Raw genomic sequence first — 13,516 nt, forward strand, 5'->3', positions numbered from 1 at the left:
CAGCATATTGAAGACGCTTGATTGGCTGTGGCTGTCGACTAGACCGACGAATTGGCTGTTCAGTTTCTATACTATCACTAGCCTGTGAAGCAGGTATAGGTGCTTCAGTGGAATGTGGTGAGGATATGGTCAAGGTTGGTAATGTCTCTACCAGGCCATGGGACTCCAAATCTTCAGATGGGCTCAGCTCAGGAACATGTTTAGGCTCAGGTGAAATTTCTGGGTCTATTTGATCTTCTTCTGAAGGAGCTTTTTCCAGGGCTGGATATGGATCCACAGCATCCGACAGTAGAGACGACTTATCCACATCCAGTGAGGGATTCTTTCTTTCCGTCTCAGGAACTGGAACTCTGTTCATGGGCTGGGTAGGGATTGTACCCTCAACACTGACCTTCACAGTTGGCAAAACTGAAAACCCAGGTAAACTCCACTCCTCATCCTCCTCATCTGGGCTCCCCTCCAGTTCTTCCACTGGTTCCTGGAGGCTGCGGGTCTGAGGCCTACGAGCAGGTGTGGAAACTGGCTGGTCAACTTCGGCCTGAGGAAGAAATCCACAAGGGAGTAGAAGGTCACGGTGCAGAGTTCGGGTCCCTCCAGAGGGATCCATTTCTGGCCTTACAATATACACAGGGAGATCACCCACACGACCAATCACTACATAGATGTTTGTCTCCCACTTGTCCTCCAGTTTATGCTTGCCTCTGAGCCTCACATTTCTGAACAATACTCGATCACCTTCTGCAAGACTGGCTGGTTTCACTCTTTGATCAAAACGGATCTTGTTTCTTCTTGCCATCTTTTCTGCATTTTTGTTAACTAGCTGAAAACTTTCCTTTAGCCGAGAACGTAAGTTCTGCACATATTGAGAGTGTGATTGAGATGATAAATCTCTGACAGGTAAGTTGAAGGCTATGTCAACAGGAAGTCTTGGACAGCGACCAAACATCAACTCATATGGAGTAAAACCTGTAACCTCATTTCGAGTGCAATTATATGCATGAACAAGTGGCTTGGCATACTCTTTCCACCTAGTTTTCTGCTCTGGCTCCAATGTACCCAACATGCTGAGCAAAGTCCTATTGAACCTCTCGACAAGGTTCCCACGGGGATGGTATGGCGTGGTGTGAGACTTTTTAATGCCAGCAATGTTGCAGAGCTCTTTAATGAGGTGAGACTCGAAATCAGGCCCTTGGTCCATGTGCAGGCGCTCAGGAAATCCATAATGCACAACAAAATTCTCCCACAGACATTTTGCAACGGTTTTTGCCTTTTGATTGGCTGTTGGAAAAGCCATAGCATACTTAGTGAAATGGTCTGTGAGGACAAGGATGTTTTTAGTGTTGCTTTTATCAGGTTCAATTGATAGATAATCCATGCAAAGAAGCTCTAGTGGCCGACTGGTCTGAATATTCACCAATGGTGCAGCTCGTTCTGGCAAAGCTTTCCGGCGAATGCAGCGATTGCAGGTTTTAATCTTGGTTTCAACATCTACAGACATGCGTGGCCAGAAAAATCTAGATCTTACAAGGTCAAGTGTTCTTTCAATCCCCATGTGTCCCATATCATCATGAAGGCTTGAAAGGACAACAGAACGACATCCCGCTGGCAACACAAGCTGAAATGATAGGACCTCACCATCCTGCCTTCTTCTATATAGAATGTCATCTTTTAGTTCAAGGCGATTCCATTCTCTCATCACCAGAGGAAGGTCAGGAAGCTCAGCCCTGGCAGTTGGAGGTATTTTCTCTCCTGTTTCAAGCTGATGAATAACTTCTCTCAAAACAGGATCAGCTCTCTGTTTCTCCCTGATGTCATGAAGGGACAGTGATGGAAGCACTGGCAACCCTTGGGACTCATCAATGTACAAATCAGGAAGAACTGTAGGGGTCATACTCATCGTTTCGACCAGAGTAATGCTTTGCTCCAAAGGACCATCAGGATTTTGGCCTCTCAGCAGGCAGCTGTAAGATATGGCTCTGACCACATCTGGGGTGAGTTCTGCAGCATCCTCTGCTTCATTCATATGTGCTGTGATGAACTGTTGCACCATAGCCCATTCTCTCTGTGGATCAGATGTCTGGGAGTGTGGTCTCCTGGATAGGGCATCAGCATCTCTGTTTTGGCTGCCCGCACGGTACTGCAATTTAAAGTCATATGTAGACAATGCGGCAAGCCACCGATGACTAGCAGCATCAAGTTTAGCAGAGGTCAAGATATATGTTAGCGGATTGTTATCGGTAACAACAGTGAAACTGGAGCCATAGAGATAGTCATGGAATTTTTCAGTAACGCTCCATTTTAAAGCTAAAAATTCCAATTTATGGGCTGGATACCTTGTTTCACTGGCAGACAACCCGCGGCTAGCATATGCTATAACTCGTAGCTTCCCCTCTTGTTCTTGATAGAGAGCAGCTCCAAGGCCAATGGTGCTGGCGTCTGTATGCAGAATGTAAGGTTGACTTGGGTTGGCAAAACCCAGTACTGGGGCTGTCGTCAACCTGTCAATCAACATATCAAAAGCAGATTTACACTGTGCAGTCCACTTTTCTTTAAAAGGTTTCTTTGCATCATGGCTTTTCATTGTGATGGTTGCTTTGCTGTCGCGCTTGCGGGCAGGAGGGTACCCTTTTGTCAGGTCATTTAAAGGTTTAGCAATAGCAGCGTAGCCATTAATGAACCTGCGGTAATACCCTGCAAAGCCAAGAAATGATCGCAGTTCTTTTAAAGTTTGAGGAACTGGCCAGGATTTTAAGGCACTAATCTTTTCTGGATCTGTTTCAACTCCATATTCAGAAACTATGTGGCCTAAATAACACACAGAAGTTTGAAAAAACTTACATTTCTGTGGTGATAATTTAAGACCATAATCTCTGAGTTGATGCAACACTCTTATCAACCTACTCTCATGTTCTTCTAGGGTGTCAGAGAAGATAATCAAATCATCCAAGAAGACCAAAACTTCTTTTAAATGCAAGTCACCCATGCACTTCTCCATAAGACGCTGGAAAGTACTGGGTGCATTAGTCACACCTTGGGGCATTCTATTGAATTCCCAAAACCCAAGTGGGGTCACAAATGCAGTTTTGAGCTCATCACCTTCTTCCATTTCTATCTGATAGTATCCTGACTTCAGATCAAGAACACTGAACCAACGTGAACCAGTGAGAGCTGAAAATGACTCTTCCAAATTTGGTAATGCATAAGCATCCTTTACCGTTTGTAGGTTCAACTTTCTATAATCTATACAAAGCCGGACATCCCCATTCTTCTTCCGAACGACTACAATCGGTGACGAGAATGGTGACTCTGATTCTCTTATTACTTCTGTCTCCAGAAGATCTCGCAAATGATTGCGAACAGCCTCAATATCATTTGGATGGATAGGGCGAGCACGATGTTTAAATGGAGTCTCATCATGAAGATGGATGTGATGCTTCACCCGGTCAGTACATCCAAAGTCAAGGTCATGATGGGAAAACACTTCTGGTATCTCTTTGAGCTTAGCAATAACTCGTTCTTTCCAATCAGGAGGAATCGGAGAATTTCCAAATTCAAACTGGAGATCAACTTTGTCAGTGTTCCTGAGCTGTGCCTTACAGCAGGAAACCTCAGCCAGAAGCTGTGGTGATACTGTGACTTCTGCAATAATAGCAGGTGGTGACAATATTATGCTCTGTTTTGACTCATTTGTGATAACCACTGGGATCTTATGAAGTGTATGATTAGGCAATGACACCAGACAATTTTTCACACACAATCTTCCCAGCAAGGAAGTGGATGGCTGCTCAACTAATGCCCAACTGCTAACTGGCAGCAAACTGGTACAGGCATAGCCTTCCAGAACCATGGTATGGCCTGCTGGAAAAACATCAGGTGCCTGACTGTCAAGTGCTACATCACATACATTGGGCTCTTGGGTCTGCTGGTGACGTAACTGAAGAAGCTGGAGAACTGCTTTATAGCCATGCTTGGCTGGTCTAAAGCTAACACTTTCATCTTTCAGGCGTTTGTCATATAATGAATCAAGAGTGTTCATTCCAATCAGAACTTGGGACTGAGTTCCACTTTTAACATCTGGAACCACAAGTGCCAGTGTACAAACATCCAAATCTGTGCCAATAAACTCCTTAGGAAAAACTACTGTCATTTCTATATAACCCAAGTATGGGACAGCTTGGCCTGCAGCTCCCTCTACTTGTAACAGATCATTTAATGGTTTCACAGGTTGATGAGAAAAATACTGATTGTAAAATGAAACTGGTATTGTGGTAACTTGTGATCCTGTATCTAAAGCCGGGCGTACACTGGACGAGTTTTCCCCCTTTTCGGGCCGATTCTTCAGTCGTGCGAGCATTTTTTGAATCGGGCCGAATTTCAGCTTGATCGTAGAGGGGGGGAGGAGGGGGGACTGGCTTCTCACGACTACCTCCCGATCAGGAATCGGACGATCGGTGAAAATCAAACATGTTTGAGATTCAGTCGGCTGTCGTGAGGTTTTCGTGAGCGCATCCTGCTGTTCAAGCAGAGCTACGAGGGGGCGCCCTCCCCTCCTCTCCGTCCCCGCCAGCGGAGGGAGGGAAGCGGGCGTCCCTGAAGCAACCTCCGGCTGGTGTTGGGGAGGGCGAGCCGTCCGGTCCGCGCAACGCGCTGGCCGCCTGTTTCGGCACTCCTCCGCGGTCCGCGCGTTTCGGCACTCCTCCGCGGTCCGCGCAACGCGCTGGCCGCCTGTTTCGGCACTCCTCCGCTTGCTTGGGGGGGGGGGGGTGCGGGCCAGGCGACCTGCTGTGCCGCGTGGCCGCCGATGCGTCTATTCTCTCCTCTGTCTCTCCTCTGTTCCCCCGACGCCCGGTGCCTCCTGCGGGCCTCGCCAGAGCTGGGCTCGAACCCCTGCTCTGTGTCCCTGTCACCTACCGTCGCTCGCCTGCCTCTGCCACCACAGCGAGCGGTCCCAGAGGGGACACGACGTACAGTGTGAGCAGTCCGGTCTCGTCCGAGCGTCGCGCAGCACAGATCGTGAGCGGTGAACTTTTTAAACCCTGCGGTTCCGTCGCACAGTTTGAGATGTATATAAGTACCATGACTGAAAAACTCGTACAGTGTACGCCCGGCTTAACAGACATTGAACTTGCTTACCAGCTATTGTTACTTGACCAGTACATTTTGAGCCAATCAACCCTCGTGGTAATTCTGTAGCCTCAGAAATTACATGACACATATTGGTGCATGTTATCGGTGTCTGCTTTGTGGGACTTTGCTGGTCCTCTACAGGTTCCGTTTGTCCCTCAACGAGAACCTGTCTCAGTTTAACGACAGGGCACTATGAAAGTTCATTTTCTGCCACTTCTTCTGCTTTTCCATTAATTGTTTCTTCTTAGCAGCAACTAGTGAAGGATTAGGAGGATTGTCACACTTAGGTTTTATATGTCCATCTTCCCCGCAGTTGTAGCAGTAACCTGGCTTGGGTGGTAAATTTGCATTTTTATGAGAGGGTTGAAATGCACATTTACTAGTCTGTGGGGGCTGACTGAACTTGGCAACACGCATAGATTTTGGAAAAACAGACTGTTTCTGGCCAGACTGAGCAGTTGTAAGAGCAACCAACTGTTGCTGTACATCAGCTAACTGCTTGGCAAGTTGTTGGGTGATGATAGTCAAATCATCATAAGCACTTTTTTCTTCAACTGATGCATAAGCATGATGTGAATGCACACTAGCTCTGGATTTACTGGAACCAAGGTGCTGTTTCATACGCTGAGCTTTAGCAGCTTCTCTGTCTTCTTCTGTTCTTAACAACAACAACAGTTCAGCAAAAGATGGTGGTTTTGACTTGCGTTGCTTAAGTTGGAGCTCAGAGATTAAGGTGTTATCCCAACAACCACGACAGAATTGATTCAGCTAATGTTTTTCAAAATCAGCAACCGATACTCCACCCCTCCGTACAGCATGGTTCAGAGTCACTTGCAGGCGTTGTAAATAAACTGATGGTTTTTCACCTGCGTCTTGAAACTGCTCCATAGATTTTGCATACAGTTCATCACCATCTTGGACTGTTCCATAGGCAGAGTCAAGGATTTTGAGGTAACTTGAAGGAGGTGCATCTGGTTGAAGATGTTTAACCATGTCTGCAGCTGGTGGTAGTAGACTGTCAAATATCCTTCTAGAACGGTGTAGTTCCGACACGGCAGGATCCTTTAACAGAAGGTCAACGCCAGATCGGCAAGCTTCATAATCCATTTCATGTTGTGGTCTCGGAGTTCGACCAGAAAATTATTTAAGTTTTAATGAGGACATGTGCATTGCATTATCATCACTTTTCATGATATGCTCAACCACATACCTCGGCACTCCAGGTGGGTTGATATCTGAGAAAGACATAGCTGGCAAGGGTCCGGAAGGTCGTGATGTGTAGTGGGCTGTAGGATCAGGTTGGACGTGTGGTAGCTCCCCATCATCTGCAGTTACATCTTTTGGTTTGAGATGAATCGCACCCTTGGTTGCCATCTGTGATGTACTTGAAGCAGCCATAGCCAAATCATCTTCATCTGGAGGTGTCTTCAAGAAAGAAGGTGCTGGACAAAGTTCAGTAATGGACTGGCCCAGTAGAGACACTACACTCTTGAGGACATCTGTGTAATTCTGACCTGTAAGCTTAGCCATGTGTTTCATTTCATTCAGGTAAGTTTGAGTTTTTATTTTAGTTTCTAACTCAGAGCAAACCACTGACAGTTCTTCGATTTCATAAGTAACTTTGGTTTGACAAATATACACGTACAGCAAGATTTCACGCAACCCCTCTAACGCACTCCCTGACGCAAACTCAAAAATTATGCAGTTATGAAAATCTGAGACAGAATCAGTTTTAATTTCAGACTTTTCCATTAATCCGTAACCTGTTAGAAAATCAGCCACTTCATTATCAGTTTCTGTGGTCGTCGCATATTTAATCAACACTGCATTAGGTATTTTAACCCCGTATTTCACAAAGACGTCCATAGTAGCAACAAAATAGCAAACTGCAATACTTTAGCTCTGTACAAACTCCTCCTGGCTGGCTCGCCATAAATTAATGTAGCATATTTGTAAATATAATATAGTACATTTTAAATCAATGCAAGTGGGTAGTGACCAATCGGGTCAATAGGCTAGTTGGATCAGAAACTAGATTTGACTCATGAAGGAGCAGACAGACTGGAAGGTTGCAGTTGCGAGTGCCTTTGTATTTATAGTGTAGAAAGTTATATACATATTTACAACAGTGAAACATTCAAATGGCCATATAAAATGCGCAAAAGAAAAAAAACAAATAAACAGAAAAAAAAAACATTAATCAATTCTACAATTAATGAGCCTACACCCTTCAGTTCATTCACCCCAAGCTGGGGTTGGTTAAAGGTCCCAAGCAAGTTCTTTTAAAGTGCTTGGTGCAGTGCAGGTCCTGACTGATGCAAGTCAGATCAGGGTAGAACAGAATTGTTTGTTGGCTGCAAGGAGCCTCCTACCAGCCTGGCAGGAGATCAACAAGTCTTCACGCACACAAAAGTGCAATCTTTCTTGGGCTCTAGGCCTGGATCTTCAGCTCGCCATCAAACCTGGCCAATTCCAAAGTTTATGTCTCACACAGGTTTTTCTCCCCATCTTATCCTGGCAAAGTAGTTAGCTCCTGCAGCCCCGCTTCTCCCAACATGTCCTAACTTTCCTACTTCCTTACTCCAGCTAATATACCTAGCTGATAGGCTGTGGAAGTACATGTGACCGTGATACTTGACAGTGATTGGCTATGAAGTAGTGAGGGGATGGAAGTTGAATTTTACACAGGCTTGATCACTGAGATTTACACCCGGGTTACACGTACAACAATGCCAGAGGGAAGAACAGGCGTACGACAAAACCAGAGGGAAGAGCAGGTGTTTGACGACGCCAGTGGGAAGGAACAAAGGTACGACAACGCCAGAGGGAAGAGGACGCCGGGGCATGAGGGATACGCCGGGGCGTAAGAGGAACGCCGGGGCGTGAGGGGAAAGAGCGCCATGGCGTGAGGGTAACACCGGGGCGTGAGGGAAAATACTGGGGCTAAAGGAATATGGGAAAACCTAAAACACCAAAACAAAGAAAACTATAATTTCAGGAACCTGAGGCCATTCAAACACGGCAAGAATAAAAAAAAACTACATACCATGGGACAGCGGGCGTGCTAACACGCCAAGAGAACCCAGAAATCTAAAAATCAGGATACAAAGGGCGTTCTAACATGCCAGGGAACCAAGAAAAATCTAAACACCAGGAACTAGAGGGCACCCTAATACGCCGGGGAACCAAGGAAACTAAAACGCCAGGGAAACGGAGGGCATCTAATACGCCAGGAACAGATAAGTCCAGAATTCTAGGGAACGGAGGGCGTCTAAACACGCCAGAGGACAGAGGAACTAGGAGCCCAAACAAGAACAAAGGAGGCTCAAACCAGACAAACTAAGGGGTGAGAAAAGCTCAAAACCAGGGGTTCAGAAACCTAAACGAGCGCTGGAAGCTAAGGAGCGCTGGGACCTAAAGGGGCACAGGAAACTAAGGAGAGCAGAAACCCATAAGGCGCAACACAAAAATAAGAATCAAACCAAGAACTAGAAAACAAAAGCAAAACTAGAAAACTAGGGCAGGGATAACACAAAAGAAGAACTAAAGTAAAAACTAGAAAATCTAAATCACACTAGGAAACTGGGAAAGGAACCCAACACTAAAGTGAAACTATAGGACCAAGGCAAAACTAGAAAATAAAGCAAAACAAGGAAACTAGGGCAGGAACAAGTCTACTAATGTAAAAACTAGAGAACTAAGCCAAAATAAGAAAGCAAAAGCAAAGCTAGAAAACTAAGGCAAAATCTAGAATCCTAAAACAGAGCAGGGAAGACAAAAGCAAAACAGAGACTAAGAACTCTAAGGAAACAAAGAACCCCCTAAATAATTCTAAACTGAGGAATACTACATAACTCAAAACTAAGGCCGAGCTAAAACAAAATAAACAGAAGGCACTGGCCTTAAGGGCACAGGAAAAAAATGGCTGCTAGGCCTAAATAGTCCTCGTGGAGGTCTTCCTGGTCGAGGCAAGCGGCAGAGCAGCATCACCTGACTAAAACCTCGGGGAGGGTGACCCAGACGAGGCAGAACCTGTCGGCACAGATGCCATAGTCGGCGGATCTGACCGGACAGGAAAGTCCCAGGCGAGCGTCGTGGAGGACAACCACGACGAGGCAGTGTCAGAAGGTGTGGGGACCGCCAAACAAAAAAGTCTGAGACGAACGTCGTGGAGGTCGACCATGGTGAGGCAGAGTCAAGCGGCTCAGAGTCCGCAATTGGCGGCTCTGGCCGAACAGGAAAGTCAGAGGCGGGCGCCGTGGTGGACGACCCCGACAAGGCAAAGTCAAGCAGCTCGGAGCTCGCAGTCGGCGGCTCCGGCCGAACAGGAAGGTCAGAGGCGGGTGCTGTGGTGGACGGCCCCGACGAGGCCCCTCTTGGAACTTGAACGGAGGCGGGTCCTCCTGGACCCCCTCTTGGGAATTGAACAGAGGTGGGTCCTCCTGGACCCCCTCTTGGAACCTGAACAGAGGCAGAACTATCCCCTCTGCGGCTTCGGGCAGAGGTGGAACCATCCCCTCTGCGATTGAATGCGATGCGGTGACGTTGATGTACGAACCCGTGCCCAACGAAGCGTCTACATATATGATGTCTATGATGCTCACGCGCAGAGCTGTAATACTTTTCATTGTGATTCAGATCGGCACAGTTCATTTTACAGATGTGGTCTAAGCACACATTCTAACAGAAACAGGCAAACCAGAGAGGCTGCGGAGAGCCGAGGTGACTGTGGCACAGAGGTTAGGGGGTTCGTCTTGCAATTGGCGGGTTGCCGATTTGATCCCCTGCTCTGACTGTCTCTGTCGTTGTGTCCTTGGGCAAGACACTTCACCTGCATTGCCTGCTGGTGGTGGTCAGAGTTTGTATGGCCATTGTATGGCAGCCTCGCCTCTGTCAGTCTGACCCAGGGCAGCTGTAGCTACTTACATAGCTCACCACCATCAGGGTGTGAATGTGTGTGTGAATGGGTGAATGACTAAGACTGTAGTGTAAAGCGCTTTGGAGGTCGTCAAGACTGGTTAAAGTGCTATACAAGTACAAGCCATTTACCATGGTCGTGTTAACCTGCTGGATGTAACCGCTGTGAAACAATCAGAGAATTACTTTTTATTTCTCTGATTAATAAGCGCTCTGTTACTGTTACTCTGTGCTGCTCTGCCAAAGTGTGGCTCGCTTGCTCGTCATCCGACACAAATCAAATCAAACTTCTTTGTGTTTGTATTTTGTGGCGTAAATTGTGAGTAAGACTCAGATTAAGAAGCCAGAACATGAAATAAATAAAGTGAGAACACGCACAGGTAGATCATCAGAGTTTAGTCTGAGAATCCACCTGGTCTCTGTTTCAGAGACGTTTCAGGTTGTGGAGGTGTGACCGATCTTTCTCTTGCTTCTGCTGTGATTGTTGTGTGTAACTTTATTGCAATTTAATTCAAATTATGATCTAATTTTATTTATACAACCTTTGTTATGACGTTTGGGCTGCAGCTACAGTTTAAATATATATATATATATATATATATTTACTTATTTTGAAGATTGGTGATGCGTCAAGCGGAATGGGACATGGTAGGGGTGCGCGGTTGAAAAAGTTTGGTACCCCTGTGTTAGAGGATGGATGGTTGGATAAATGGATGGATGGATGGATGGATTAAATAGAAGGATTTTAGACCTGCGAGACCATACTGTGAGGGATTATAAGCTTAACTGGAAAAGTGGTCCAAACATCTGGAGCAGTTACTGAATGGGAAGGTGTAAAAGCCATGTTTGTGTTATTATTGTAGATGTTGGTAGTATAATTTTCTAACTTAAACAAATTACCACATCGCACATAATAAAAGATAGCCCCATAAATATAAAAGATTATGCTGAAACAAAGCAAACATGTTCAGTGTAGAGTAAAATCATGAGTTACTCTGTGTTAACGAATGGACTTTTTAAGCAGTGAAGTTTGGAAACGTATGATTGTTGCTGTTTAACTGAACTTTTGAGCAACACTGACATCTAGCGTTAGCAAATAAGAACTGACACACAACAGAAATCTGCCGATAAAAAAAAAAACAAGCATTTAGAGTTTCACTGAGTTGACAACATATTTTATTATGAATTAGTCTATTTCAGACAAGTGTAAAAAAACTTCTTCACTTTGACTGCAATCCTTCAGGCAGTGCAGCGGGCAGTTTAGGAGCTGCTCCATTAACAGAGGCTGGCAACAGTTTTTAGCTTCTAAAGCAACATTCAGGAGACTTTCTGACGATGGAGGTGAGTTAAAGATGTTTATACCATGTTTATGTTATCTTAGACTCGTCTCCGATAACAGATGAGTTAATAAAGCTGAGATCAACATGTCAGTGGACTGTTAAACATATCATGCCTCCTGGCTCCTCTCTGTGTCTCCAAAGATGTTTTCAGAATCATCCACATAGAAATGCATGTAATCCATGTGTAGCTTTGTTTTTCTGTCTAAGCTGTATTGCCTTGTTGATCCTGTAGAAGTTGGTGATATCCAGTCCACACTGTTGGACCACAGACCTGTTATCAGTGCAGAAGTTCGCTACTTTGTCAGAGAGTTTGAGGTACTTTGAGCATAACATTATGATCCAGTCTGGACACCACATACAGCACTCTGCCAGCACAATAAGATAATTATATTAGTACTACAGTGATTAATATATTTTATGGACATTTTATTTTAATGTCTGATTATTATGCTAGAGATGGTTTTAATAGTTATGTCTATATGATTGGAAACAATGTAACAAGCAGTTTCAAAAGGCCTTTAACTGCTTTAGAATATATATTTTTTTCTGATAAGACAAAGCTCCACTTTTCTCCCATTTTCTTTTCCACTCCACTAACAACAAAAAAAAGATCTAGCTGAAGTCTGAGCTGTCTGTATTAAAATAAAAGTTTCAAAGCATTTAACAGGCACTCTTTTTATCTTTTTATTGCCAGTTAGTTTCATTCAATAATTTAATTTAAAAATTTGTGGCACGACTATTGAAGTTGTTAGCAATCATTTTAAATAAATATAGCTAAAGCATAGTTTATTGTATTTAACTCTTTGTATGACTTCCGAATTAGTAATCAAACTCATTGCTTGAGAACGGTTGCAGAATGTCATCTTGGGTATATTAACAACAATGATAAAATATAAACCATTAGATTTTGCCAAATGCATATTTGCAACTGTGTTTATATATATATATATATATATATATATATATATATATATATATATATATATATATATATATATATATATATATATATATATATATATATATATAAGTTTAGAATTATAAAGATTGAGGTTTTCAGCAGGAAAAGCCACAGTGAATTGGTATGCAACAAAACTGTTAATAATAATCACTTTGATTGTGGATATTGGCTAAATTTGGTCATACCCCAATCTACTCCAGCTTTATTTATAAACTACTTTAAACTCTTATCATAATCCTTGAATATAGCTTTAAGGTATTTTTCCTCTGCTGTTCTGTAGGAGAAGCGAGGTTTGAGGGAGTGCCGGCTGCTGGAGAACCTGAATAAAATGGTTCAGGAGGCAAACGAGCAAATGCTGCCCTCTAATTTAGAGGAAATGAGCCAGAAACTGTCTGACATCAGTAAGCGCTGTAAGGACCTCCCCCCCTTATCATTCTAAACTTTTTTTTGTTTCTGATATCCCTGTTAATCACGACTTATATTTTATTACAAATAGCACTTGATAAAGAGAAACAGGATTTGCTGCTGTGGCAAGATGACATGACCACATGGCCACCACCATCATGATAGTGAGCTGTTTTCCTTCTGTTTTTCCTCTCAGTGGAGGCTGCTAATCACATGGCAGAGAGAGTCCAGCAGAGGGAGCTGGAGGCCCAGCAGGTAAAAAACAGGGACTGCAGCAGATGGTGTTAGATTGAGACACTCTTAGCTTCTTGTAGAAATTTATCATGTTTTACTCGGCTCTGCCTTATAAAAACAAGACACGGTTTTCTTGAACTATTTTCCAACTCCTCATCTTCCTCATGTCCTTCCAGAACACCGGGCTGCAGGCGAACATGGAGAAATTAAAAGAGGACTGGGCTGAGTTTCTGAAGGAGCAGCAGAGATTAAAGGAAGAGGTGGATGAGGAGCACGCTAAGGCTGTTGGAGAACTCAGCTCTCGCTTTAGTGAAAAGAAGAAGGACTTGTCACAATTTTATCTCTGACCACTTTTCTATTGTATGAACGGTTAACATTTGTTTAGTAATTTGTTGTACTTGGTGTTGGCAGAAAAACAGCCAACAGTCAGTGTTGATGAATAAAAGGTCAAATGTGAACTAGTATTTATTGATGACGTTTCTGCAGCATGTGGAATGTTACTTCCATCCCGGGTGCTAAATGACAATGATTT

General features: G+C 44.1%; 1 protein-coding gene across 2 annotated transcripts in view; it reads left to right on the plus strand.

Moving 5' to 3' along the window:
* Positions 1-11,406: 11,406 nt before the first annotated feature.
* The window catches only part of LOC105924438 (biogenesis of lysosome-related organelles complex 1 subunit 5-like), a 54,634-nt gene continuing 52,524 nt past the window's right edge, over positions 11,407-13,516 (plus strand). The window contains exons 1-4 of one of the 2 annotated variants that reach the window (XM_036125206.1): positions 11,550-11,699; positions 12,626-12,755; positions 12,947-13,005; positions 13,161-13,442. In XM_036125206.1, coding sequence (XP_035981099.1) covers positions 11,565-11,699; positions 12,626-12,755; positions 12,947-13,005; positions 13,161-13,331 — 495 coding nt within the window. In that variant the 5' untranslated portion in view covers positions 11,550-11,564 and the 3' untranslated portion in view covers positions 13,332-13,442. Of the gene's footprint in view, positions 11,700-12,625; positions 12,756-12,946; positions 13,006-13,160; positions 13,443-13,516 lie in introns of those variants that run through there. The other variant, XM_036125207.1, reaches the window with a different exon arrangement.

Source organism: Fundulus heteroclitus, chromosome 21 (genome assembly GCF_011125445.2).
Source record: "Fundulus heteroclitus isolate FHET01 chromosome 21, MU-UCD_Fhet_4.1, whole genome shotgun sequence".
NCBI lineage: Eukaryota > Metazoa > Chordata > Actinopteri > Cyprinodontiformes > Fundulidae > Fundulus > Fundulus heteroclitus.